Source organism: Molossus molossus, unplaced genomic scaffold, assembly GCF_014108415.1.
Source record: "Molossus molossus isolate mMolMol1 unplaced genomic scaffold, mMolMol1.p scaffold_m16_p_5, whole genome shotgun sequence".
Classification (NCBI taxonomy): domain Eukaryota; kingdom Metazoa; phylum Chordata; class Mammalia; order Chiroptera; family Molossidae; genus Molossus; species Molossus molossus.
In genome coordinates, this window is record NW_023425388.1 from 59,176,311 (window position 1) to 59,203,685 (window position 27,375).

At 36.8% G+C, this 27,375-nt stretch overlaps 1 protein-coding gene across 30 annotated transcripts in view; it reads left to right on the top strand.

Annotated features, from left to right (window-relative positions):
- The window catches only part of DLG1 (discs large MAGUK scaffold protein 1), a 261,892-nt gene that overhangs the window by 181,292 nt on the left and 53,225 nt on the right, over positions 1-27,375 (top strand). For all 30 annotated transcript variants that reach the window (XM_036243175.1, XM_036243180.1, XM_036243182.1 and 27 more), the window contains 4 exons: positions 4,634-4,754; positions 9,542-9,698; positions 14,129-14,231; positions 26,871-26,985. In XM_036243175.1, the coding sequence (XP_036099068.1) occupies positions 4,634-4,754; positions 9,542-9,698; positions 14,129-14,231; positions 26,871-26,985 (496 nt within the window). The remainder of the gene's footprint in view (positions 1-4,633; positions 4,755-9,541; positions 9,699-14,128; positions 14,232-26,870; positions 26,986-27,375) is intronic.

A 27,375-nucleotide genomic window follows, 5' to 3' on the forward strand; every position in this document is an offset into this window, starting at 1 on the left:
TTCATGTGAGCTTAAGAAGAATGTGTGTTCTCTTGTTGGATGGAATAGACTATTGTTGTCTATTATATACAGTTGATTAATAATGTTAAGTTCAACAATGTCCTTACTGATTTTCTGCCTGCTATATCTGTCCATTTGTAATAAAAGGCTCTGGATCCAGTTCTATTTTGACTTCAAGTAGTTTGACACTGTTGTCGGGTGCATTCATGTTAAGGATTGTTATGTCTTCTTTGAGAATTGTCCCCTTTATCATTATATAATGTCCTTCTTTATCTCTGATAACTTTCCTCACTTTGAAGTCTTCTCTGTGCAAAATTAATATAACTACTCCTACTTTCATTTGATTAGTGTTAGCCTGGTATATCTTTCTCCATTCTTCTACTTTTAACTTTTTATGTGCCTTTATATTTAAAGTGTGCTTTTGTAGATAAAATATAGTTGTGTCTTATTTTTTGATCCACTCTGACAGTCTCTGTCTTGTAATTGGTGCATTTAGTCTATTGATGTTCAGAGTGATTATTGATATAGTTGGATTAATATCTATTATATTTGTTTTCTATTTGTTGCCCTTCTTCTTTGTTCCTATATTTGTCATTCACTCTTTTTCAATCTTTTATGGTTTTAATTAAGCATTTTATATGATTCCATTTTCTCTCCTTTCTTAGCATATCACTTACATTCTTTTTACTTTCTTAGTGCTTGCCCTAGAGTTTGCAATATACCTCTACAAGCAATCCAAGTCTACTTTCAGATAACACTATACAGCTTCACAGGTAGTGTGAGAACTTAGTAATAACAAAATACAGTGATACCTCGGTTCTCGAACATAATTCGTTCCAGGAGGACGGTCGAGAACCAAATTGTTCGAGAACCGAAGCAATGAAACCCAATAGGAAATAATGGAAACTGGATTAATTCGTTCCAAGCCCCAGAAAATGCCTATTTACTGGCCTAATTTGTATATAATATGTAGAAAAACATAAGTCTCAACAAGAAATAAAAGTGTACAGTATGTCTAAGGGTTAAATTCAGTGTAAAGCGTGACTCTCTCCACAAAGCGTGACTCTCTCTCTGCACTCACACTGATGACGCCAGCAAGGCGCGCTGGGCCGAATGAACGCCATTCGGCTCAACTCGGCTCATCTCGGAAGTTCGAGTTCCAAATATTTGTTCGGATTCCAAGACAAAAGTTTCTCGAATCTCCTGGTCGAATACCGATTTGGTCGAAAGTCAAGGCGTTCGAGAACCGAGGTATCACTGTAATTGTAAGTCCTCCCTCTCATCACTCGTATTATTGCTGGTATTCATTTTACTTATACGCCAGTGCACATGCGCAGACACACACACACACACACACACACAATCAAATGCAGTGTTCCTGTTATTATTTTGAACAGTGTTTTCTGTCAGATAAATAAGAAAAGTAAGTTTTTATTTTACCGTCACTTATTCCTTTTTCAGTGCTTTCTCATTCTTTATAAGGGTGTTCCCCAAAAAATGTATACACAATCTGAGGGATTATAAAGTCAGTGTTTATTAACATACAGTTCATTTTTTAAATTTAAAAGAATCTACAGAAATTAATGGTTTTTTGTTTTTTTTGTCAACATCTGTTTCCAAATTGATGACCATTCTGGTCCAGTCACTGCTGATAATGCAAAGTAATGGAATAGCAAACCTCAAGAATCATTTTGTTTGGTATCTGCGCATTGTCTTTCAATAGCTGCCCTCAGTTCTTCGACTGTTGCCAGTTTTGTACTGTAAACTTTTGTGTATCCCCATAAAAAAAGCCTAGTGGATAAGTTTTCTTTGTTCAAAGCTTAGTCTGGCTTCATTCATTATTTCAAATCAGTTAAACCTAAAAAGAAGTGAGAATAGAGTGAGTTATCAGCTGCTAAAACGTGTATCCATTTTGGGGGAACACCCTATATTTATAACTGAGTCTCTGACCTATTAACTTTTCTTCTTTCGAAAGAATGTCTTTAAACATTTGAAGTAGCAAGTATCCTAGCAACAAATACCCTCAATATTGTTTGTATAAGAAAGTATTTCTTCATTCTTGCAGGATAATTTTGCAGGGTGGGGTTTTTCTCTTAACATTAAATATTTCCACACTCTTGCTTGAATGGATTCTGAGGAGAAGACAGATTTAACTTCTCTTTGTACCTATCAGTGACATGGGGCTTTTTCTGTGACTTCTTTCTGGAATCACCCCCCTCCCTCTTTTTTCTTGGACTTTGTATAATTTAAAAAGGATTTGCCTATGTGTAATTTTCTTGGTATTTATCCAGCTTGGTGTTCTCTGAGCTTCTTAGAAGTGTGGTTGGTATCTGATATTAATTTAGGTAAATGCTCAATCATTATTGTTTCAAATATTTCTTCCATTTCTCTCTGTCGTCCTCCTTTTGGTACTTTTATTTTGTGTATGTTACACCTTTTGTAGTTATCCCACAGTTTTTTTTGTTTGTTTTTTGTTTTTTTTTTAATCCTCACCCGAGGACATTTTTTGATATTTTGTTCAGATAGAGTGGGAGGGGGAGAGAGAGAGAGAGAGAGAGAGAGAGAGAAACATCGACGTGAAAGGGACACATCGAGTGGCTGCCACCCGCACAACCCAACCAGGGCCGGGGACAAACTGCAACCGAGGTACATGCCCTTAGCGGGAACCGAACCCAGGTCTCTCGGGACCGCAGGCTGACGCTCTAACCGCTGAGCCAAACCGGTCAGGGCTATCCCACAGTTTTTAGATATTTTGTTCTGGTATTATTGGGGTTTTAATTGGCCTTTTTTTCTCTTTACTTTTCAGTTTTAGAGGTCACTATTGAGGTATCCTCAAGCTCAGAGATTTTTTTCCTCAGTTATGTTCAGACTACTAATAAGCCCATCAAAAGCATTCTTGCCCTGGCCGGTTTGGCTCAACAGTTAGAATGTCAGCCCGTGGGCCAGAGAGTCCTGGGTTTGGTTTCCGCTAAGGGCATGTACCTCGATTGTGGTTTATCCCCGGCCCCAGTTGGGGTCGTGTGGGTGGCAACCCCTTGATGTGTCTCTCTCATATCGATGTTTCTCTCTCTCTCTTCCCCCCTCTCCCTCCCACTCTATCTGAAAATAAATGCAAAAATATCCTCAAATGAGGATTTTTTAAAAAGCATTCTTTATTTCTGTTACAGTGTTTTTTATCTCTAGTATTTCTTTGTGTTTCTTTCTTAGAAGTTTTTCATCTCTCTACATACATTGCTCATCTGTTTTTACATAGTCAGCTTTTTTATTAGAGCCATTAGCATATTAATCATTGTTCTAAATTCTAGTCTGATAATTCCAACATTGCTTCCATGTCTGAGTCTGGTTCTGGTTCTGATGCTTTCTCTTTCTCTTCAAATTGTATTTTTGCCTCTTAGTATGTCTTGTAACTTTTTTCTTGATACGTAGGTATGATGGTGCTGGGTAAAAAAAAGGAACACAGTAAATAGTCTTTTAGTGATGTGGTGATACAGTTCTGGGGGAGAGGAAGTGTTCCATATATACAGCCCTTTGATTAGGTCTCAGTCTTTTAGTGAGTTTGTGCCTCTGGAATGTGAACTGCACAGTACTTCCCAATATTTCCCACTCCTCTTAGGTGGGACAAGATGGCTAGAGTTGCCTGGAGTTGGTTATTTCCCTTCCTCCAGATCAACTGGACTCCAATAAAACCTCAGCAAGTTAGGCTGTAGTTGATAGTTTCTCCTGGAGGCCAACTCTGTTGAGAAGAACAGAGTGCTTTTGTGTATTCCAAAATAGTTATTTTTCCTTTCCTTCTTCCAGAAGCACAAGGGGATTTTTCCCCAGTATTCACTATGAGATCCTATAGAGACCCAGGAGGAAAATTTATAAAAATGTGGGGTCCCTGGATGACAAGGTCCACCTGGAGTTTTTTTAATCCTCACCCAAGGATATTTCTCCATTTATCTTCAGATGGAGTGGGAAGGAGGGAGAGGGAGGGAGGGAGAAAGAGAGCGAGAGAGAGAGAGAGAGAGACATCAGTGTGAAAGAGACACATTGATTGGTTGCCACCCGCATGAACCCGAACAAGGCTGGGCACTGAAATGCAACCGAGATACACGCCCTTGACCAGAATCAAACCCAAACCTGAGACTCTGGTCCACAGGCTGATGCCTTACCTGCTGAGCCAAACCAGCCAGGGCCACCTGGAATTTTTGACTCAGAGTTTTCCACCCTGAGTCTCCTTAAGTTGTGATTCTCTCTTTGCCTACCAGTCTCTACACTTTGGGGGACAGCCCTGCGACATCTCTTATTTTAAGGATTAAAGAAGAGTTCTTGATTTTTCAGTTTGGTAAGCTTTATAGTTGTTTTTAGAATAGAGTGACAACTTCCTTGTTTCTTATATGCTGAACTAGAAACCTATAATTAAGCATTTGGTTTTCATAAGTTTGCTTTACTGATCTGAATATTTGAACTAGCTTTTACATGGAAACTTGAACTCGTCTAATTTATTTTTACCTAATAAATATTCTCTAACAAATTCTTTTATTTGTTAGAGAAAAAAGTGAGTATGAATAATCCTTTAATCTTTAAATGATAATTCACAAATGTGGCTTGTTTCATTTTTCAAGTGTTTTTCACTTTCTTTATTTTGAAGCTGCTTCTCAGCCTGTTGATAATCATGTTAGCCCATCTTCCTACTTGGGCCAGACACCAGCATCACCAACCAGATACTCACCTGTTTCTAAAGCAATGCTTGGAGATGATGAAATTACACGGTAAGGAACTTCACATTCTTATATAAAGCCAACTATTAGAGTTCTAATCAGCTAAATAAGATAGCCACAATTTTCAGGACTAAAAATTTTTATTGACAGATGATGAATCTAAACCTTAATTTTTTTCATTGAAGAGCCTAAAATATAAAAATATTTGCTATTTCAAATAAGTCCCTACTGTATTTTTAATCTTGCTATTTGTTAATGATTGTTAAATTATCATTAGAAAGTAGTTTAGGTTAAAGTTAAGAACATATTTATGCATATTTAAAACTAAATTTTCATATATTTTTATCCAATATATACCATATAATATTATGACATTAATTTTTCAGAATTCAGCAAGTGATATTTTCTCTAACACCAAAAATTTACTTTAATCTAACATTACCAACTACACTCAAATTTGTAGATTGTCTTTTTATTCCCAAAGAACTCTCAACTAGGTGGGGGAAAAAAAAGTGAAAAAATATTTTAGATCTTTTTCACATTCATTGTAGTAAAAAGACGTGTTAGTTTGTTTTATCACAACCTTTTGATAATTACACTGCTATGCCCAGATAATGAGGTATAAAAATCTTCACCTTTCTATCAGAAGTTCTCCACAGTTTGATCCTAAGCAATCTTTCAGAGGTTATCTCACATTACCAATTTTAAAGAAAAGAAAAGAATTCCCAACAGACAAACAGTTGATGAATCTAAGGTTCATTTTTAACAGATATCCATACACAGTTCACCTTTTTAAAGTTTACAACTCTGATTTTTGGTATATACATTACTAATTTTTGAAAACTACGGTAAAATATATATAACATAAGATTTGCTATTTTAACCATTTCAGGTGTGCAATTCAGTGGCACTAGTTGTCTTCATAACATTATACAACCATCACCACAATCTGTTTCCAAAACTTTTCCTTACCTCTGTAACCATTAAGAAATGACTCTCCATTTCCCTATCCTCCCAGCTCCTGGTAACCTCTCTTCCACTTTCTTTTTCTATGAATTTGCCTATTCCAGATTGTTCGTATAAATCTTAAAATACTTATCCTTTTGTGTCTGGCTTCTTTCACTTAGCATAATGTTTTTAAGGTTCATTCATGTTGTAGCATGTATCAGAACTTCATTCCTTTTTATGGATGAATAATATTCTGTTTTGTGTATATACTCCATTTTGTTTATCCATTCATCTGTTTATAGACACCTGCATTGTTTCCACTTTTGGGTATTGTGAATAATGCTGTGATAAACATTGGCATGGAAATATCAGCTTGCATCCCTTCTTTCAGTTCCTGTAGGTCAGCAGTTTTCAACCCATGTGCTGCAAGAATTTTTAAAACATGCAGAACTTGACTGTTTTAGTCAGGGGCACTGACCACTTTTTGTCAAATAAAAAACTGACAGCAGCCAACACAGCAATAGCCGTCTGGTGTGAATGAACCAAAATTATACCTTTTTTTTACATTTAGTTAGTTAGTTAGTTATTGTCAGATCAGCAAAAACTGTATTTTTTATTGTGCTGCAGAATTTTATTTTATTAATTAATTTATTTTTGTTAACAGATGTTTCTCCTTTTTCCCCCACTGATACTCCCCACTCTCTCCCTCCCCACCCAGTCCCCAGCTTTGTTGTTTTTGTCCATTGTTCATGCAATACATGCATATAAATTCTGTGGTTTATGTTTCCCCTCCACCCCCTCTTCTGGGGATTGTCAGTCTGTACCCCACTGCATAATTTTAGTAATTAGTTTGTGTATGCCCTCAGATGAAAAGTTTGAAAATCGCTGTTTTAAATATATACATATGACTGGAATTGCTGGATTGTATGGTAACTTGATGTTTAAATTTATGGGGAACCACCTAACTTTTCTGTAGTAGCCACCATCAATATATTGTGGTTACAGTTTTTCCACATCCTCACCAGCACTTGTTTATGCTGTTTTGTTTTATAGCCATTGTAGTAATTGGACATATTGTGATTTTTATGTATTTCCCTAATGACAGATGGTGTTGAAACATCTTTTCATGGGCTTGTTATTTGAAAAATCAGAATTTATTTTTCTCTGGAAATACTCTGGGATTTCAGCAGGGTATTTTTTAAATTAACACTTGCTACTATAGAATTATAATTCATACATATATTTAAAGCATAATAGGAATCCTAACCCATGAGTCTGCCATCTAACAAGAAAATAAAAAATCACCAATATATAGTGAAATTTATTCTGTGCCCCTGATCCTACTGTTGTAGACCAACGAGACAGACCAGACTCAGACTCCGAACTGGGTTCAAATTAAGAGAGCTTTATTAGCCACGCGGCGACTGTCCCATCCTACTCAGAGGAGAGAGCAGCCCTGAGCTCAGGGGGTGGGTTGCTTATATAGTTGTCTTAGCCCCTGTTAAGGAATTTGGGTTAAGGGTATTCGAGCAAGCAAGCAAGCACATACAGAAGCAGATATTTGCAGTTAGCTGTTATGCCTGAGGGAACAATCAGTTTCTGTGTACACAAAGCAATGGTTATCTATACAATGCAGTGGTTATCTATTAGCAGCTAGTTCTTGCCATTCCCTTAAAATCCAGGGGGCAAGGTCATGTGTTTGTCCTTTACACTACCCTGCTTTTTCTGCACTGCCCCAAGTTAACTGCTTTCCTAAATTTCGGATTTATTATTCCCTTTTCTCTTTCATATATGTTTGTGTATACAATATTTCCTAAATAGTATGTATTCAGTTTTGCTATATTTGACAAGAAAATACAATTTTGTCAACAGTATAAGTGAACTGACAAAATTGACATATGTGTATGACTAGAAAACACCATTTTAAATTTAGAGTAGACAAATATTTAAGATTAATTTCACATTATATGAAAGTATTTTTAAGATTCATTTGTAAAAGTTATTTACTTCTGCCTAAGCCTTTTGTTACCAATAACTTCCTGGGATGTTTTAGAAAAATCAGATTCAATTTTAAAAATATATATCAAATATATTCTAATCTCAAGTGATGTTCTATATTTCATTATCTAAAATACTCTGCTGCTGGAATTTTCATGGTCTAACCAGAGGAGATTAATGGTTTTTACACAACTATGTAGCAAATGTGAAACATTATTAGTGGTAAGATGTATTTTTTTTTTATATATATATATTTTTTTTTTTTTTCCTCAACCGAGGATATTTTTCCATTTTTTGTACAGATAGAGTGGGAGGGAGAGAGAGGAAGGAGAGAGAGTGAGAAACATCGATGTGAAGGGACACATCGAGTGGCTGCCACCCGCACGACCAACCAGGGCTGGGGACAAACTGCAACCGAAGTACATGCCCTAGCGGGAACCGAACCCGGGTCTCTCAGGACCGCAGGTCAACGCTCTAACCGCTGAGCCAAACTGGCCAGGGCGTAAGATATATTTTGATTTCAGGGATTTTAAATAGGGTTGAGGGGCAAAAAAGATGCATCTTTGAATGAAAAGCAGAGGTAGATTGGTAGATAGATAGATCAATGTGATTTAAGAAAAAAAGATATTTAATTATTTCATATAAAAATTCTGGAGCTGGGCAATTCCAATGTTTGTATAGCAATCCTTAGTGTCTCTGCTTGGTCGTACAAGACTTAATGATTGTCCCTGGCCAGTTTGGCTCAGAGGTTAGAGCGTCGGCCTGCAGTCCTGAGAGACCTGGGTTCGGTTTCCACTAAGGGCATGTACCTCGGTTGCGGTTTGTCCCCGGCCCTGGTTGGTCGTGCGGGTGGCAGCCACTCGATGTGTCCCTTTCACGTCAGTGTTTCTCTCTCTCTCTTCCTCTCTTTCCCTCCCACTCTATCTGAACAAAAAAATGGAAAAATGTCCTCAGGTGAGAATTAAAAAAAAAAAGACAATGATTGTTATGTGTTCAAACCAGTAATGGGATTTTATTATCTAGGCTTTTGTTGGGGGCGGGTATTTTGGGTGGGGAGGGGAACAAATTTCTTTGGGAAGTGAAGGTGCAATTTCCCTTCATTTCTCAGAAGCCAGAGTAGGATCATAGTCTCACCTTTGCAAAGGGTCAGTGACTAGCTTCGGCTAGATGAATTCATCCCTTTCGGGTTAGAAAAAGGACCTACCTTCTCTAAGACCAGAGGGATATCTGCCTTTTACAAAATCTAAGAAGTAGAGGAAATAGGCGATAAAATGTGTGCAACATCAACTTTTCATAAGTATATATACTGTATTTACTGAACAGGCTCTTTATGTCATTATTTTTTTAAATTTCCACATTGTTTTCTTTCTTTTTGTTTTAGTTTCATGTTTGCTTTTTTAACATGAGTTCTTGGCTTTTATGTAAAATTATGATTTTAGTTTTAATTTCTAAGCCTAATTTCTAAGGTTAGAACGAATTCTTTATTCCACAATTTCAAAAACTCTTTTTTTTTTTATCCTCACCCGAGGACATTTTTCCATTTTTTGTTCAGGTAGAGTGGGAGGGAGAGAGAGGAACAGAGAGAGAGAGAGAAACATCGATGTGAAAGGAACACATCGAGTGGCTGCCACCTGCACAACCGACCAGGGCCAGGGACGAACTGCAACCAAGGTACGTGCCCTTAGCAGGAACCGAACCCGGGTCTCTCAGGACCGCAGGCCGACGCTCTAACCGCTGAACCAAACCGGCCAGGGCTCAAAAACTCTTTTATATATCCTCTAGCTTTCTTTATAATTTGATAATATAAGAATTATCAATACAGAATTCTTTCTCATTGATAGAATGTCAAGTTCTATATAAAATTTCTAAGATAAAATTTTTTTAATTTTTAGGGAACCTAGAAAAGTTGTTCTTCATCGTGGCTCAACAGGCCTTGGTTTCAACATTGTAGGAGGTGAAGATGGAGAAGGAATATTTATTTCCTTTATCTTGGCTGGAGGACCTGCTGATCTAAGTGGAGAGCTCAGAAAAGGAGATCGTATTATATCGGTAGGATATGTTAGTCAAAATAATGTTTTTATTGTTTTAACTATAACCTATTAATTATTTAAAGTTTGGGTTTTTACATCCTAAAATTATAGGAGATATTTTAATTAATCTTCTTACCATTTTGCAGCTTAATTGTAGAATTGTAGCAATGTCAGAGAATATGATCTGTATGACAGATTTTCTTTTTTCCTATTTGACTTGCTTATAAGGAGTCATCTTTAAAAATGTCTTTTTTACTGTGCTTATTAACTCAACTTATGTCTTTTTTTTCTTTATTGATTTTAGAGAGAGAGAGAGAGAGAGAGAAACATCGATGAGAGAGAACATCAATTGGCTGCCTCCCACATGACCCCTTCTGGGGATCTGGCCCACAACCTGGGCATGTGCCCTGGCCAGGAATAGAACCAGTGACCTCTTGGTGCATAGATCGATGCTCAACCACTGAGCCACACTGGCATGGGTTCAACCTATGTCTTTATATGTCTATTAAATCAACCTTGTTACTTGTTTAGTTTAGATATTTATATTTTAATCTGTTGTCTGCTTAATCTATTATTTTTAAAGATTTTTTAAGCTGTTTGAATATGATGGTGAGTTTAGCACTTTGTCCTTATAGCAATTATTTTCATTATATGTATGAAACTATGTTAATAAATGCACTAAATTTAGAATTTCTTCCTAGTGAGTTAAACTTTTTGATCATTATGCAATGATCCTCTTTATTTATAATAATGGTTTTTATTCTGGAAAGGTATATAGCCTGATATTAAAGTGACTGTGGTAGTTTATTTTGCTTGATATTTACCTCATCTTTTCTCCACTTCTTACTTTCATTTTGTCTGTGTTCTTATGTGGCTATTACCTAAAAAATTTTAGACTAAAACTGATCAATAATTCTACTGTTTTATCTAGTGACACACAGACTTTGGGAAAATTTATTTCTAATTATGCTGTTTCTAATGTTTTACTTCTGTTTCACTTTTATAATCCCCCAAACTGAGTCATTTTTATTTTTGTTTTTTAACAGTTAATCCATATCATATGTTCTATAATTATTTTGTTCACCTTTTGTTTATATGTTTTCTTTCTTCTGTATTTCTCAGTGGGCCACTAACAGCATTGGGATTTGTTTTGTTGTATAGGACTGTCTTGTTCATTGTAGAAAATTTGCCTTTTCGGGCTCCCATTCTCTTGCTAGTTGAACTTCCTAGTCATGTTGAAAAGCAAAAGTGTCCTTCAAATATCCAAATGAACCTTAGTGGGAGCCCTTAGGTTATTCTTTTTTGTTAATCTTCACCCGAGGATTTTTTTTTTTTTTTCATTTTATCTTCAGATAGAGTAGAAAAGGGAGAGAAACATCGATGTGAGAGAGACATCGATTGGTTGCCCCTCCCACGAGAACACCAGGGCTGGGGACAAACTGAAACCAAAGTACATGCCCTTAACCAGAATCGAATCTGAGACTCTTCAGTCAGAGGACCAATAGTCTTAACTGCTGAGCCAAACTGGCCAGGGCCCTAGGATTATTCTTTAGCAATTATTTCTTTTTGTTAATCCTCACTTGAGGATGCTACAGGGCCATGAAAAATTCTTAAGTGAAAGAAACCAAGCATAAGTGGTCACATGTTATTATGGTACTTCATTTATTTAAAATGTACAGAATAGACAAATCTATAGTCAGAAATAGATTAGTGGTTACTAGGGGAGAGGGAGGGGAGGAATGGCTGCTAATGGGTAGTGGCTATCTTTTTTTGGATGATGAAATGTTTTGTAATTAGATCATCATGATAGTTTGCACATACTTGTGCATATACTAAATACCACTAAGTTTTACACTTTAAAAGTGAATTTTAGCCCAGTCATTGTAGTTCATTTGGTAGAGCATCATCCTGGTCACCAAATGATTGCTGGTCCAATTCCCAGTCATGGCATGGTTATGGGTTTGATCCCCAGTCAGGGCATATATGGAAGGCAACTGATCCATGTTTCTCTGTCTCTCTGTCCTCCCCCCCGCCCCCAGGTACATCCTCCGGTAAGGATTAAAAATAAAATAATGGAAGTATTAATTTTATGTAAATTATATTTCCTTGTTTAAGTTTTAGTGTAAGGGAACCTGAGCCCTGACCGGTGTTTCTCAGTGGTTAGAGTGTCAGCCCTCATACCAAGGGGTCCTGGGTTCGATTCCCGGCACTAGGGCTCTTTTGGGAGGCAACCAATTGATGTGTCTCTCTCACATTGATGTTTCTTTCTCTCCCGCCCCCCCCAACTTTGTCTCTAAAAAATAAAATTAATGAAAAAATATATTCTCTGGTAAGGATTAACAACAACAACAACCAAAAAAGGGAACCTGAGGCTATTTATACAAATGTCTCAGTGCAAGCATTTTTCTAAAGTATATTTGATAGTGTATCTTCCATTAAAGAGTTCAGTGACATTTAAGAAAGTTTTAGTATTTTTTTTCCTAATTTGTTCTCCTGAGAATGGTAGATTTTCTTTATACTCAAAATAAAACTATTTCTATGTTGTGTTGAATTTTGTATAGCCTTTAGCTAGAGATATTCTCTAATAAAACCACATTATATTACATTTGTTTAGATTAAGGTGTTTCGATCTTGGTTTTCATTCGAGAAATATGAGTATTCTAACTTAGTTGCATAATGATATCCTTTATAGATAATATAAAACACTAGGACTTTACATGATTAAAATGTTCTTTTGTGTAAATGTTATGATCCCATGAATTCCCAAAATTGGTATGTGATCTTGAGTAGGTTTTAGATTACATGTTGACAAAACAGATTCTCATGTAAAATTGCATCATGGTTCTTCTTTCTTTCCAAAAATATTCAGTGAAGTTCCTAAATATTGCTGTATTCTATTAGTTGCTGGTTCTTAGAGTGAAAAAACTATCTATATATTTAAAGTTTGTTACATTCAGCCCGTCAAGTGTGGCTCAGTGGTGGATTGAGCATGGATGGGCCCAGTTCAATTCTTGGTCAGGTCACATACTGGGTTGTGGGCTTGATCCCCACCAGTAGGGGGGCGTACAGGAGGCATCTAAACACGTTTGTCACATCGATGTTTCTACTCTCCCTTCTTCTCTCTCTAAAAACACCAATAAAAAATATTGTAAAAAATAAATTAATAAAGTTTGTTACATTCAAATGTAATACTGCATGAGTATCCTGTTAAATTTTTCTTACAGTGGAAAAGATATACAAATCTCTTAAGATACCTTGCAGTATATAGTAGGTATTGTCAGCTTTTCAGAAATAAGTTGCTTCTTATTCTGGAGTAGAATTGATCACCTCAGTAAATACTTCACCCAAGAAAGGTCCTTTATTCAAAAAAAAAAATCTCCTTGCTCATTAATAACATTTACTCTATTTAAATGTAGTTAGTCCTTGAAATCTGAGCTATTCTAATTTTTTCAAATAATTGTTCTGTTTACTCCAAAAAAATATAGAAGATTTTGCCCTGGCCAGTTTTGCTCAGTGGTTAGAGCATCGGCCTGCGGTCCAGAGAGACCCGGGTTCGGTTCCAGCTAAGGGCACGTGCCTCGGTTGCAGTTTGTCCATGGCCCTGGTTGGGCCCTGTGGGAGACAGCCACTCGATGTGTCCCTTTCACATCGATGTTTCTCTCTCTTCCTCTCCTTCCCACTCTATCTGAACAAAAAATGAAAAAATGTCCTCGGTGAGGATAAAAAATATATATATAGAAGATTTTAATTTGGGAAAGGAGGGAAGAGAGTTGGAACCGAGATGAGTACTAAGAAAGAAAATATGGGAGGAGTTGCAAGGGTGGTCCAAAATTAACACCTCTCCCATTGCTTGAATTACTAGTGAAATGAAATGTACAAAATGATGACCACAGGTTGTCAAATTAAATGATTGATAGACAACCTTCTGGAAAACCTGGGCAAGGGGGAATGTTTTGGTTTTGCTCATTTGACCTTATGCAAAGTAATTTTAGTAAAATTGCTCTGATTAAAAGTAATGTTTTGTCTCTGGCTGGTTTGCCTCAGCTGTTAGAGTATCAGCCCACAGACCAGAGAGTTGTAGGTTCGATTCCTGGTCAAGGGGACATGCTTTGGTTGCAGGTTCAATCCCTGGTCTCGGTCTGGGCAACCAATTGATGTGTCTCTCTCACATCAATGTCTCTCTCTTTCTCTCTCCCTCCCTCCTTCCCTCTCTATCTAAAAGAATCAATGGAAAAATATCCTCAGGTGAGGATTTTACTTTAAAAAGGTATTATTTTGTTTTACTGTACGATAAATTTTAGTAAATTGAAACTATAATATATTTTAGTGATAAAGTAATTGAATATTAAGTTTTTATTTAATCTATGCCTAATTAAAGAATAGGCTATTGTGATTTCTAACCAATATGATAAGTTTCTCAAAAAAGTTAAGGTTTGGTTTGGTTTACAGGTAAACAGTGTTGACCTCAGAACTGCCAGCCATGAGCAGGCAGCAGCTGCTTTGAAAAATGCTGGCCAAGCTGTCACAATTGTTGCACAATATCGACCTGAAGGTAATAAAATTCTTGCTCTCTATGTTTATTATTTCAGTTTTTAGAATTCTTTCTCTTAATAATGTTTTAACTTTCTAAGCTTAACTTTTATTTAATGTTTTGGTCTGATTTATTAATCTGGTATATGTACAATCTGAATATAATTCATTATTCAGGTCAAAGTATTTTTAATAATATGTAGGAACTTGTATCGGCCAACTCTTTTGAGAATTTCATCATTATTTGGATTAATTTTCATGTGTTTACCTTTAAAAATCTGTCCTCCAACCAAATACATACCTTTTACTAACTCATTGATCCAAAAGGATAATAAAAATCATAAGCAAAGATAGTGATACTGCCAAAGAAAATTAAGTCATCCTAATTTTTTCTAACTTTTGAGTTAGATTGTTTGTCAATATCAAGGTTTAAGATATGTTTCTAATAGCCTGAATTGCTATTTAAAATAAAAAGAAAGAATACAAGTTTGGTATGTAATGTTTTTCTAGATAGTAAAGTATCGTGGATATGACCTTACTAAGTTCCTAGGGGGAAAAAATGGTAATGGTAAATTTGAGGTTGTGCCATATTAAACATATAGTATACATCAAATAACCACTTCTCCAATAAAACCTCAATGGAATTTTTTTTTTTTTTTTATCCTTAGCAGTGGACATTTTTCTATTTTTTGTTCAGATAGAGTGGGAGAGAGAGAGAGAAACATCGACGTGAAAGAGACACATCAAGTGGCTGTCTCCTGCACGACTCCAGCCAGGGCCGGTGACAAACTGCAACTGAGGTACGTGCCCTTAGTGGGAACTGAACCCGGGTCTCTCTGGACCGCAGGGTGACGCTTTAACCGCTGAGCCAAACCGGCCAGGGCATTCAATGGAATTTAAAAAGCTTAAACACCCAAAAGAATACGTAGCACACTGGTTAATGTCCATAAATAACAAGGTGAAGAAGGAAAGAATGATGTGTCGAAAGAAGCCAAGTGAAATATTCTGTAATTTAGCAACTATTACATTTATGATTTTTTTCTTAGAGTGGAATATATTTTTGTAAGAAAACCTAATGTTTTTAGCTTATCATAATAGGATGTTGTGCATTGCTTGCTATTTCATAACATATACAGTCTTGTTAACCTCAGCAGTTTAGGTTTAGTAACTGAACAAGGATAATTTCATTTACATAAGGGGTAAATTCCAAATAAATGCATATTAACAGAACAAATAGGGATTAATATATGAAGTCAAAATGCCAGTTTATTAATTTTTGTGAGAAACAAAGCTGCAAGTAGGGCCACATATGCTTTTATCTTCTAGACAACACTTCTTGCTCTGTATGGAAGCCAAGTTATAATCATGGTTGCTTAGTATTATAGAAAGCCTCTCATTTATATGTTTATAAAGAATATAGACTAGTTAGGAATGATTAAAGGTAAGTCACTATCCTCTCCCTGACCTCCCAGAAAACACATAAAAGCAACGAAGAAAATAAAACATAACACACACACTTCTACCCATACAACTTTACCTCACGTTAAGCAAAACTAAGAACACAGACTATCTGAATAACAAAAAATAGGCAAAGGTTGCTTAAGCAGCTTAAGATCTGATAGAGGCCCCATGGAAACAGTGAAAGAGTAAAAAAAATATGGAATGTTGAAGATGCTCAGTAGTGGCAGAATTTAGAATTGTACTTTGTAGAGATGAGGGGCTTGTTTTTTAGGTTTAAAAACATTATCCCTGTTTATGACAGGCCTTGTGGTAATTGGAGTGAGCAGGCTAGAGCTGAAGCCATACTTGACGTGGTTTGGTTTAAAAAAGTAGAGGAGCCATATTTGGGTAAAGCAATCTATCTTCATAGCATCAAATAAAGTAACCAGCCTGGTGCTCATACAAAAATATTAATAAGAAAATGTGGAAATAGACTGCAAAGCTTAGCAACAGGTAAAGGTTAGTCACACACTCACATATATACACACACATACAAAAAAATAAACATTGGCACAAATTAGATGAAATTTTAAAATCTTAATGTTTTTAACAACTTATGCATTCACTTATTTGAAAGAAGACCACAAAGTAGAAATGTAAGACTAGATGTAGGAAAAGATGGCTTAACAACCAGAAGAGATTCGTTTTGAGCTAGCAGAACCCATGAAAGGAGGCAAACAAGTTTTTTAAATTGGAACACAAAGGCAAAGAGACACCGCAGAAAAATCAATAGGGGACATAGAGGATGCAATAGAAAAGTAAATAAAATGAAACAGAAATAAAGACAGTTTTCTAAAATATGAGAGAAAATATCAGCACTGGAAGACAGACAATTATATATATGTAACATATACATAATTAGACTTTCTGAGGGAAAAAAAAATTTTTTTAAGAGAGAATAAATGTTTGAAATTATAATGCATTCAAAAGAACTTTCCTGAATTAAAAAGAAGTGAATGTTTATATTGATAGAAAATTGACAGAATGGTCAAAATTCAGACATGTTCTACTTAATGTTTATCAAGAAAAAAAAATCTTCATAAACCCAGGTAAAATATTGTTATAATAAGAGGGTAAAAATTGATTGATTAATAGAAGAAAGAACTGCACTAATGCTTGGTGCCCATCAACCAGAACAAAGATAGTTAATTTTACTATTTTTATATTTTGTGGCTCTTAACTAAGCCTAATGTACCTCTTTATGCATTAAATGTACTTGCCACTGATGGGTGGCAATGGTGGGTTTAGGATAGTTATTGAATGAGCCCAGCAACCTCCCTTCTAGATTATCTTTTTCTGTGCTTATACTGTGTTTTTCTTTCTTTCTTATTATTTCTACACTTTCCTTTTAATGAAACTTTCTGATTGATACTGTTTCTGTAGTTTATTCAAAACTTTAAATTATTCTAGTCTTGATGGAGGCATTTTTGGTATCAAGGAGAACTTGCATTTATGTTTCGATGGAGAGGTTTTATTGGACTAGTGGCATTTTTTTTTTTTTTTTTATGAGCACCTGTCATCTCTTATAGCAGAGATTTTCTACCAGTGTGCCACAAGAATTTGTAAAACATATAATACCTGACCATTTAGTCAGGGGCACGGACCTTCTTTCCCTTAGTCAGCAGTTCTCAACCTGTGGGTCACGACCCCTTTGGGGGTCAAATGACCCTTTCACAGGGGTCGCCTAAGACGTAATAGTAGCAAAATTACAGTTATGAAGTAGCAACAAAAATAACTTTATGGTTGGGGGTCACCACAACATGAGGAACTGTATTAAAGGGTCGCAGCATTAGGAAGGTTGAGAATCACTGCCTTAGATTGTCATGTTAAAAAGTGACAACAGCCAACACAACAATAGCTGTCCTGTGTGAATGAATCAAAATTATACCTGTTTTTTGTTTTGTCAGATTGGCAAAATATTTACTGATGTGCCTCAGAATTTTAGTAATTAGTTTATGTGTGCCACAAGATGAAAAAGGCTGAAAATCTCTGTCTTAATAGTGATTCTCTGTAGCAGGTTTCTAATTAAATTTTTTAGTCTTTTACCTTCCTTGCCATATTTTTCTAAGTTTTTCTACTACTTAAAACAGCAAACCTGCCTTGTTACTCAAAAAATTTTTCTTTTCTCTAGACCAATTATAATATTCATTCTCCTGTTACCAGCATTGGGGGTCTTGGGTGCCCCAAGATGGAACTCAAGAAGAAACTCCAAAGAAATTTCCAGACATTTTATTAAGCTTGTGCTCAGGTACATGGGAGGCAGCACAGAGGAAAGAAAGGTTCTCAGAACTGATTCAGGGGCTGGTTCTGCTTGGCTGCTTTTAAAGCTGGTGACTAAGCAGGCTTGGGCAAAAAGGCAGGTTCTATTAAAATGGTGGGCTTGTGGAATTTTCCATTTCATGCTTGGTGACTTCCTTTTCCAGCTTCAGTGCCTGGTAACTATGTTTGCGCCAGCACTGTAGGAGCAAGATGATGAACTGCTCATTACAGCTACCCTAGTGAAACCAGACAACAAAGTGGATCTGGGCTGCCTGTCACTACTTGAGCCAATTAAGCAGAGACCATGTTGAATCATATATTAACATTTAGTGTGGGAGAGCAGCCAGGTCATCCTGCAAAAACCTCTCCACTCTCTCCACAGCTGGTAGAATATATTGGATATTACATGGGGAATTAGGAAAAAGGGAGTATCAATGAGTAAAAGAGCTACAGATTACAGGCATGGGGATTGTGGGCTGTCTCCAGTGCACCGCCTCCAAGACTCCAAGGTTGTTAGTCTTTGCATGATGAGGGGGCGCAGTTCTCAGGTAAGGAGAATGGACAGCATTCCTGAGGTAAATTCCCAGGGCATACAGCTCCCAGCCAGGTCAGATGGGCTTGCTTTAATCAGAGAACAAAGCAATCATGATTAACAGAGCAAAGATGTTGCACATTTCTTGTAACTATGGCTAGCACCCCACTATGATTAGTTCTCTATTACTCTATTATTTTCTCCTGCCCCTTTCACTAGGAAGATTATATAGCAATTGAATCTTGATCAGTTGCCTATTGAGGAGCCAGGTCTTTGAATATTAGCTCACCTGTGACTTGGCATGGGCCAGTTGCTAAAAATAAACTCTTACTTTATTTGCTGCAAAAAAGAAAAAGTAAAAACCTTGATCAGCTGTCCATGCTGGTCAGTAGTTTCAACATCTACAAGGAAGCAGACAGTTAGATGGGAGATAAAATCAGCTACCTCTGCGTTTTTGAGTAGGGAATGGAAGGGTGTGACATTCTTGTAGTCATTGTATCCTTCCTTTCTTCTGGCCATCTAGTCTTTATTGGCTTCTTGGTCACTTGGGATTATTCCAGGCCCAAGCCCTAGTCCTCTGAGTGATAGTTGTTGCTCTCAGGTTTTAATGTTTAATATATTTTATCATAAAGTATAAATCAGTTTTATTCTTCATAGTTGAGATTGCAAGTTTAAAAGAGATTGGGGTAAGGTACAATTTCTCTCCACTCTCCTCCCCTATCTTCTTCTGTCTTTTTACTTTTAGTGTGGGAGTGAAAATAAAGACTAAGAAGGTAAGCCCAGCAGGTGTGGCTCAGTGGGTGAGCGTCCACCCACGCCCCAAGAGGTCGCCAGTTCGATTCCTGGTCAGGGCACATGCCCAAGTTGTGGGCCAAATCCCCAGTGGGGGGCATGCAGGAGGCGGCCAGTCGATGTTCTCTCTCATTGATGTTTCTATCTCTCTCTCCCTCTTCCTTCCTCTCTCTCCAAAATCAATAAAGGAAAAAAAAATTTTTTTTAAGACTATTAGTTGAAAGAGGGAATAAAATACAGAAAATCAGCTTTTAAACATTCTCTGTCCTTATAATTGTGCACATTTTTAACTTATGTTCAGCAGTTCAGAGACTCTCAATATATTTCATGGCAAGAAATGTAGTTTGGTTCAAGAAATTTGGAAATTGTAACTGAAGAAAATCTCCTGTGTAACATTTTAGCGCTCTCCCAATAGTAGCTTTCTTGATTATGGGTTGTGATGTGACTTCTTGGAAAGGGAAGCAAAAGACTTAAGTGAAAAAAGAAATGAAACTCTTCCCCCAAAGTAAAATATAAGAAAACATATTCAGGATGGGCCAAAGGTAGAAATTGATAGAGCTAAAAGTATGAATTGATTGAAACAAAAGGAAACTATAGGAATCATAGCTAGGTAAATGAAATGGGAGGTTTAAAGGAACAGTAACTGAGGAAGGTGTTGAGTATGTTCTGGACAGACAGATAGTTATAAGGAATTGTTAATAGTAAGTAAAGACCATAAATATGAAAATCTGAATAAAGTAAATAAAATTAGTAAGGCATAAATATAAGAAATTACCAGGAATTCACTTAGCTCTCCAATATCTTAAATGTTGAATATCTGAGACTTTCTTTTAACTGCTTTGGAATAATTTAGTTGTTCCTTAGGAAAGAGTATTTTTCTGCCTCACTATAAAAAGTCATGTGTTGTTTTTGCAGAAGTTTTTTAAATTTCTAAAATGTAGAATATTTTAAATCATTAGGATTTATTCCAGTTTGCAAAATCACTGAAAAACAGCTAATAATGCTACATGAAATATAATGAACCTAATAAAAGGATCATGGAGCTGTTAGGGCCATAAGGAATTATCAAACAAAAAGTGAAGGAAAACTGAGAACTCAAAAGAGCTAAAGAAGCATAGAAGTCACTTTTGTATAAGAGTAGTGATGTACTGGCCTACAAGAGCTGATTGTTAAATTTCTGGGAATTTTGAAAACTAGTTGTTAAATAAAGCCATTATTAAAAATAAAATTATATGAATGTACAAATAAATTACATTTAAAAGATAAAAAACAAAAGTAATAAATTTTGAAAATGCATCACTTTCTAATAATTTTCTAGGATACCCACGAAAATAATGGAATCATAGAACAGTGGGACAGACAGAAAATGTAAACTACAGTAGTATTTTTAAAACTGAAATTGCCTAGAACTCTTCCTTCCTCACCCCTGGAGAGGTGAGGAATTAGGATAGCAAACTAAATATTATTAGTAGATTTACACAAAACTAGATGAAAAAGTATCCCCCTGAACCCCAAAATGCAAGCAAGTGAAATCAAGCTATTAACAGCTATGAGACCCTATAATATCAGCATCTGTACAGAGAAAGCAACAGAAGAAGCCTAAAAGTACTCGATAGAAAATGCAGTAGACCAATTTGAAAAGAGCACCTGGAACTATAAGGGTTTTTGCACAGTCTGCACGCTAGTGCAAGGGATCTGCAATAAGTAGGGGCGCTGACGGAGTAGTCTAGGCCCTATGACACAATTAACCAGTTATATCTCCCTTTTGGTTTAAAATGTCACATTAAGGAAAAAGCACCGGAAATACAATTCAGGTGGAGCAGGATAGGGATAATGGGATCAAAGGAAAGAGAAGGTTCAGATGGGGGTGTGGGGGTTAATAACAAGGCCAGTATATAGTGTGAGAGCAGGTCTTTGAACACTTGACAATAACAACAAAAGAGGGAGCTGTAATCTTCAGTAGTATCAAGATTACAAAGCCATGCCCTGACCGGTTTGGCTCAGCATTTAGAGCATTGGCCTGCAGACCAGAGAGGCCCAGGTTTGGTTCCCGCTAAGGGGACGTACCTCGGTTGCATTTTGTACCTGGCCCCAGTTGGGGTCATGTGGGTGGCATCCACTCAATGTGTGTGTGTCTCTCTCTCACATTGATGTTTCTCTCTCTCTCTTCCTTTCTCTCTCCCTCCCACGCTATCTCAAGATAAATAAAAAAAGAAAATTACAAAGTCAAGGAAAGACTGAGGAACTATGCTGACTGAAGGAGATATGACAGCTAAAAAATATAAGACCTAAGTGCTCATATGTTCAGATAAGACAACTTATGATTTCAAACTGGATCCTTTTGCTATAAAGAACATTATTAGGGAAACCAGTGAGATGTGAGCATTAGAAGGTAGTAAGATGTTAATGTTAATTTCTTGATTTTGATGGTTTTATGGTTGTATAAGAAAATATATTTGTAGGAAAATACACACTGAAGTATTGAAAGGTGATGAGACAGCAAGGTAGCAACTTACTCTCAAAGGGTTCAGGAAAAACTGGTTGCTTCAATCGTTTTTTTTTTAAATATGTTTATTGATTTTTTTTTTTATTAAAAAAATTTTTTTCCTTTATTGATTTTAGAGAGAGAGGAAGTGAGAGGGAGAGAGAGATAGAAACATCGATAAGAGAGAACATCGATTGGCTGCCTCCTGCATGCTCCCCACTAGGTATCTGGCCTACAACCCAGGCATGTGTCCTAACTGGGAATTGAACCGGCGACCTCTTCATGCATGAGTCGATGCTCAACCACTGAGCCATGCCAGCTGGTCTGCTTCAGTCTTTTTTAAAAGGTAAGAATAGCCCTGGCCAGTTTGGCTCAGCGGTTAGAGCGTTGGCCTGCGGTCCGGAGAGACCCAGGTTCGGTTCCCACTAAGGGCACGTGCCTCAATTGCAGTTCGTCCCCGGCCCTGGTTGGGTTGTGTGGGTGGCAACCACTCGATGTGTCCCTTTCATGTCAGTGTTTCTCTCTCTCTCTCTCTCTCCCTCCCTCCCTCCCTCCCTCCCACTCTTCCTCCCTCCCTCCCTCCCTCCCTCCCACTCTATCTGAACAAAATATCGAAAAATGTCCTTGGGTGAGGATAAAAAAAATAAGAATAAAGAAGGATTTGAGAGTGACAGATATAGAAGGTAGGCAAAGAATATTCAACATACATGTAATAGGAGCCTCATAGGAAAACAATGCAACACAAATACTAAAAATAAATAAATTTCTCTAAAATTTAAGAAAAAATTATTTTCAAACTACTTATTAAAAGGACATTCCATGTACCTAAGATGATAACTAGCACTGTGAAATATTCTGATGAAGTCCTTCTTCCCAAGAGGTCCCAGAACCAACACAATTAAAAAGGAAAAATTCAGTGGAATTCCAGCTCCCCACCCCACCCCACCCCAAATTTTCTTTAAAGGAAAGAACATGAGATTGTCATCAGAACTTTATTAGCAGATGTTTAAAGAACACAGTGGAGTCAACATATTTAAAAAAAAAAAATCAGCCCTGGCCAGTTTGGCTCAGCGGTTAGAGCGTCGGCCTGCGGTCTGGAGGGACCCGGGTTCGGTTCCCGCTAAGGGCACGTACTTCGGTTGCAGTTTGTCCCCGGCCCTGGTTGGTCGTGCGGGTGGCAACCACTCGATGTGTCCCTTCACGTCGATGTTTCTCACTCTCTCTCCCTTCCTCTCTCTCCCTCCCATTCTATCTGTACAAAAAAAAATGGGAAAATATCCTCAGGTGAGGATAAAAAAAAATAAAAAAAAATAAAAAAAATCAAAGAAACTAAACAGACTTTCACATATAAAGGCTACAATCAAATGTATCAACAAAGAATCAGGTGATAACTGTTCACATAAATTCTTCCTAAAGAGAGAGAACAAACTTCATACACCCAAAATGATGGGAGAGACACTGACATAAGGACTGGTGTTAGGAATTATAAGGTAGTTATTAGGAATAGAATATATAATATGGAAAGACTGTATGCTCTGACAATTTGGATACAGATAATGAGAGAATTAAAAGATAATATAAAAATAGAATAAGCTTTCTGACTGCTTTAAAGTTTTTAACTAGATATAAAAGGACAGTTATTTTAAGTCAGATCTGGGGAGATTAGATATGAAATATTTTGGCTTAAAATAGGGGGCCAAAGCCAAACAAACGCTTATCATTAGAACAAAAGAACAAACCTTCCTAATTTTATATTTATATATTTATCCTTATAAATATATAAATTTTATTTATATATTATGTATACATATATAAGATTTATTTTATGTATAAATACGGTTTATATATAATATCTATATATTATGTTTATATATTTATATAATTCCATGTTTAGGAATTTAATATGTTTATATATTTTATATACAGGGTGGCAAAAGTAGGTTTTTATATGGAAAATAATGCAATAATAAATAATAATACAAGTGAACTGTATTTTGCATACAACTGTAATTCTACTTTTGCCCTATCCTGTATAACTAGGTGTACATACAGTATACATACAAACATATAAGTATTGCTTCTCCTTCTTAAATAAACAATAATATATTATCCAAGTTACTTGTTTTACTTAATAGTAAGAATACTAATAGTCTTACTGTGGTAATTGTAAGAACACTCCATAGTAGCATATACAGATGTTTCTCATTCTTTTTTATAGCTATATAGTTCTTTTATTTTTAACCCTTAGATCTTTTTTACACCAAAGTACTGTTTAGGACCCTGGCTGGTTTGGCTCAATGGGCATCGGCCATCATACTGAAGGGCTTAATTCGACCCACATACTAGCTGGCTGTAAGGATTGACCATGACCACAGTGTACAAACTGCTGTGCAGGGCCTGGCCCCATGGAGTAGGATTTGCCCCAGTGGGGTCTGTTGCCTGTCATGACATTGCTTTAGATGTGCCACTTGTGGAGCTAATTAGATGGTGCTCTGTTGTGGTCTGTTGTGGTATATTGGTTCTGGGACCTTTTGGGAAGAAGGACTTCATTGCAGGTCAGTGTCAGATGCTGCCCGTGATTGGCCCCAGGGGTACCTGTTAGGAGCTGCAAAGTGATTTGCTGTTAGTAGCTGCCTGTGTTGGGCCTTGGTGCTCACAGGAGGGGCCACACTAAGAACCAAGACTGACTGCCACCAGTAGCAAGCCTGCAGTAGGTCCACAAAAGGCCCAAGGCACCCTGAGACCTCCCATAAGGCTCAGTTGATGAAAGAGCCTTGGTGGTATGCGAGTTGGGTGAGGCAGCCTCTTAGAGAGTCACCAGGGTAAGGCAAGTGTTATTCACCAGGTTAAAACATATTCACATTTGGCGCTAGTTCTTGGCATGAAGACAGTCAGCAAAAGTCTCAGGGTACACCAAGGCCAGCCACCACCCACCTGGGTGGGACCTATAGACCTTTCAGTGGGGTGGGGTCTCAGGTAGTCATCAGGGTGGAACTAGTGGAATTCACCAGACTAATGCAGATTCAGATTTGACCATGTGAGGGGATGACTCAACACAGGGATAATGACAGCTGTCCCTCCAGCCCTAGCCCTAAAGCCAAACAACTCGGTGTTTCCTTCTATGTGTCTGACAACCCACCATCCCCTGAGCTGGACAGAATTCCTTGAGAGTTTTTAAGAGAGACTGCAAAGCAAGCCCAGGCTTCCTGCCAAAAGAACCTCTGGCTGCTTAAGTTGGCTAGGGCGGGGTCTCAGGGAATCCTCAGGGTGGAGGTAGTACAGTTCACCAGGCTAATGCAGATTCAAATTTGGCCATGTGACGGGAGGGCTTACCACAGGAAATATATGGCACCTATTGGCCATACAGGAGGCGTGCTCAGCACAAAGACAGTGACAGCCATTCTCCAGCCTCGTCTGCCACACAACTCAGTTTCTGCCTGTTTGTCTTTAGTGCACCTCCTGATCCACTGTCCCTTCTTTGGAGCCCATGGTGAGTGCCAGTGAGCAAGAGTTTGTGCACTGGCCCTTTAAAAGGATGCCTAGTTTCCCAGTACCATTTCTTCTCTTCCCCATGGATAGAATCCCCACTGATTTTCACAGACAGGTGGTACGTGGGCTCCTCTTTCTGGCACTGGTGTTCTGGGCTGGGGAACACAGCCTGGGGCTAATATCCCTTACTCCTCAGGGGGAACCTGTGCAGCTAAGATATCCCTCCAGATTCTCAAGCACCACACATGGGTGTGGGGGCCAGCCCATTTCCTTTCTCCACTCCTCCTACCAGGCTATACATGACTTCTTGAATCTCTTAGTTATAGGACTTCTATTCAGGTAGTCTTCAATGGTTATCCAGCTTGATTGTTCTATAATTTAGTTGGAATTTTGAAGTGGTCATGTGAGGAGGTGCGAACAGTGCCCACTCTTTCTGCGTTTTGACCAGAACCTCCACAAAAATGCCTTTTTCTTATCTTGATTCTGTTTCATCTTTAAAAACCAAGCAGTCATATGAAAAAGCTACCTGGAGATATTCCAGCCAATAGCACCAGATGAAGTTCCAGATGACGGCCAACATCAACATACGGCCTTTTCTAGTTGACTATACTGAAATGTGAGAAGAGAGGGGAGAAAAACTACAGTAAAATGGAAAGAAATCTATAAAAGAGATAACACCCTTTGCCATTTGTTTCCATATGGCAAAAATTCTCCAGGGAAAAAAATTTAAAAGTTTCTGGCATATAAAAAAAAAATACCTTATAAATAGCCCTGGCTGGTTTGGCTCAGTGGTTAGAACATCGGCCCATGGATCAGTGGGTCACAGGTTTGATTCTGGTCAAGGGCACGGCAGGTACCTTGGTTGTGGTTTGCCCCGGCTCTGGTTGGGGTTGTGCGGGAGGCCAACAGTCCATGTTTTGCTCTCCCTCTCTCTCCCTCCCTCCCTCCCACTCTATCTGAAGATAAACAGAAAAATATCCTCCGGTGAGGATTAAAAAAAAAATACCTTAAATAAAATGTTTTCTACTTCAGATTGCTTTTGTGTCTTATTTTGGCATTTTGAAAATTTATGAATTATAAAATGAGGTACATTTAATTTCATTTATCAGTTTTTAAGGCATATTTTTCTCATATTATTGACCCTGTACAAGTTCTATATTTAAGAATATAAGATTAACTGATTTCCTCAAGTCAGTAAACAAAGCATCTAGTATAAATTATTATTTCTATATTTAAGTATAAAAATTACAATAAATCCTGATTTTTTTGTTTTTTTTTAATTTATAGGTAAATTAGACAGTAATGTAAGATTCATACTGGTATTTGATATTTAGAAATTGTTTTTTAATTGATTAAATGTGATAATGAACTTAAAATTGCATATGTGAAAATTCAAATTTAGCCAATACTAATTTATGGTACATTTAGTAGATTTAATATTTGAAATATGCATATTGGGCAAATTGTTGTACAGATTACTCTCTTAAGGTTCTAACCACCTTTAATCAATTGTAGAACAGGTTACATATTTAATACTTTATATTTAAATAACTTATTTTTTTACAATATAAAATTTAAATTTATTTATCTCTTTCTTTCATCAGAATACAGTCGTTTTGAAGCCAAAATACATGACTTACGGGAGCAGATGATGAATAGTAGCATTAGTTCAGGATCAGGTTCTCTTCGAACAAGCCAGAAGCGATCCCTCTATGTCAGGTAAATTTTTTAAATTCTAATTATGACAACTCTTAATTATTTATGCATGTAAATTCTTTCAAGTTTTTGACTATGACTAACTTAGTTTGCTATAGAAAAATAAATTGCAAACCAAGAAAATTTTTTTATGATTGATTTTCTGACAGTATGTCTTTCAAGAGTTGGAATATTGTTATAAGTTGATTAATAGAAGTTATATAACCCCTTGAATAATAATGATAATAATGATAATAATAATAATAATAAAGAAAGAAAGACAAAATAAACATGGATCAGAAATTTTTTTAAGTTGATTGTTTTACTGAATCAGTATTGCACCATGTTATGTCATATGATCCAACACTAATATTTACCTATATTCTTTTTAGGTTGTTGTGTTTTTTTTTTTAT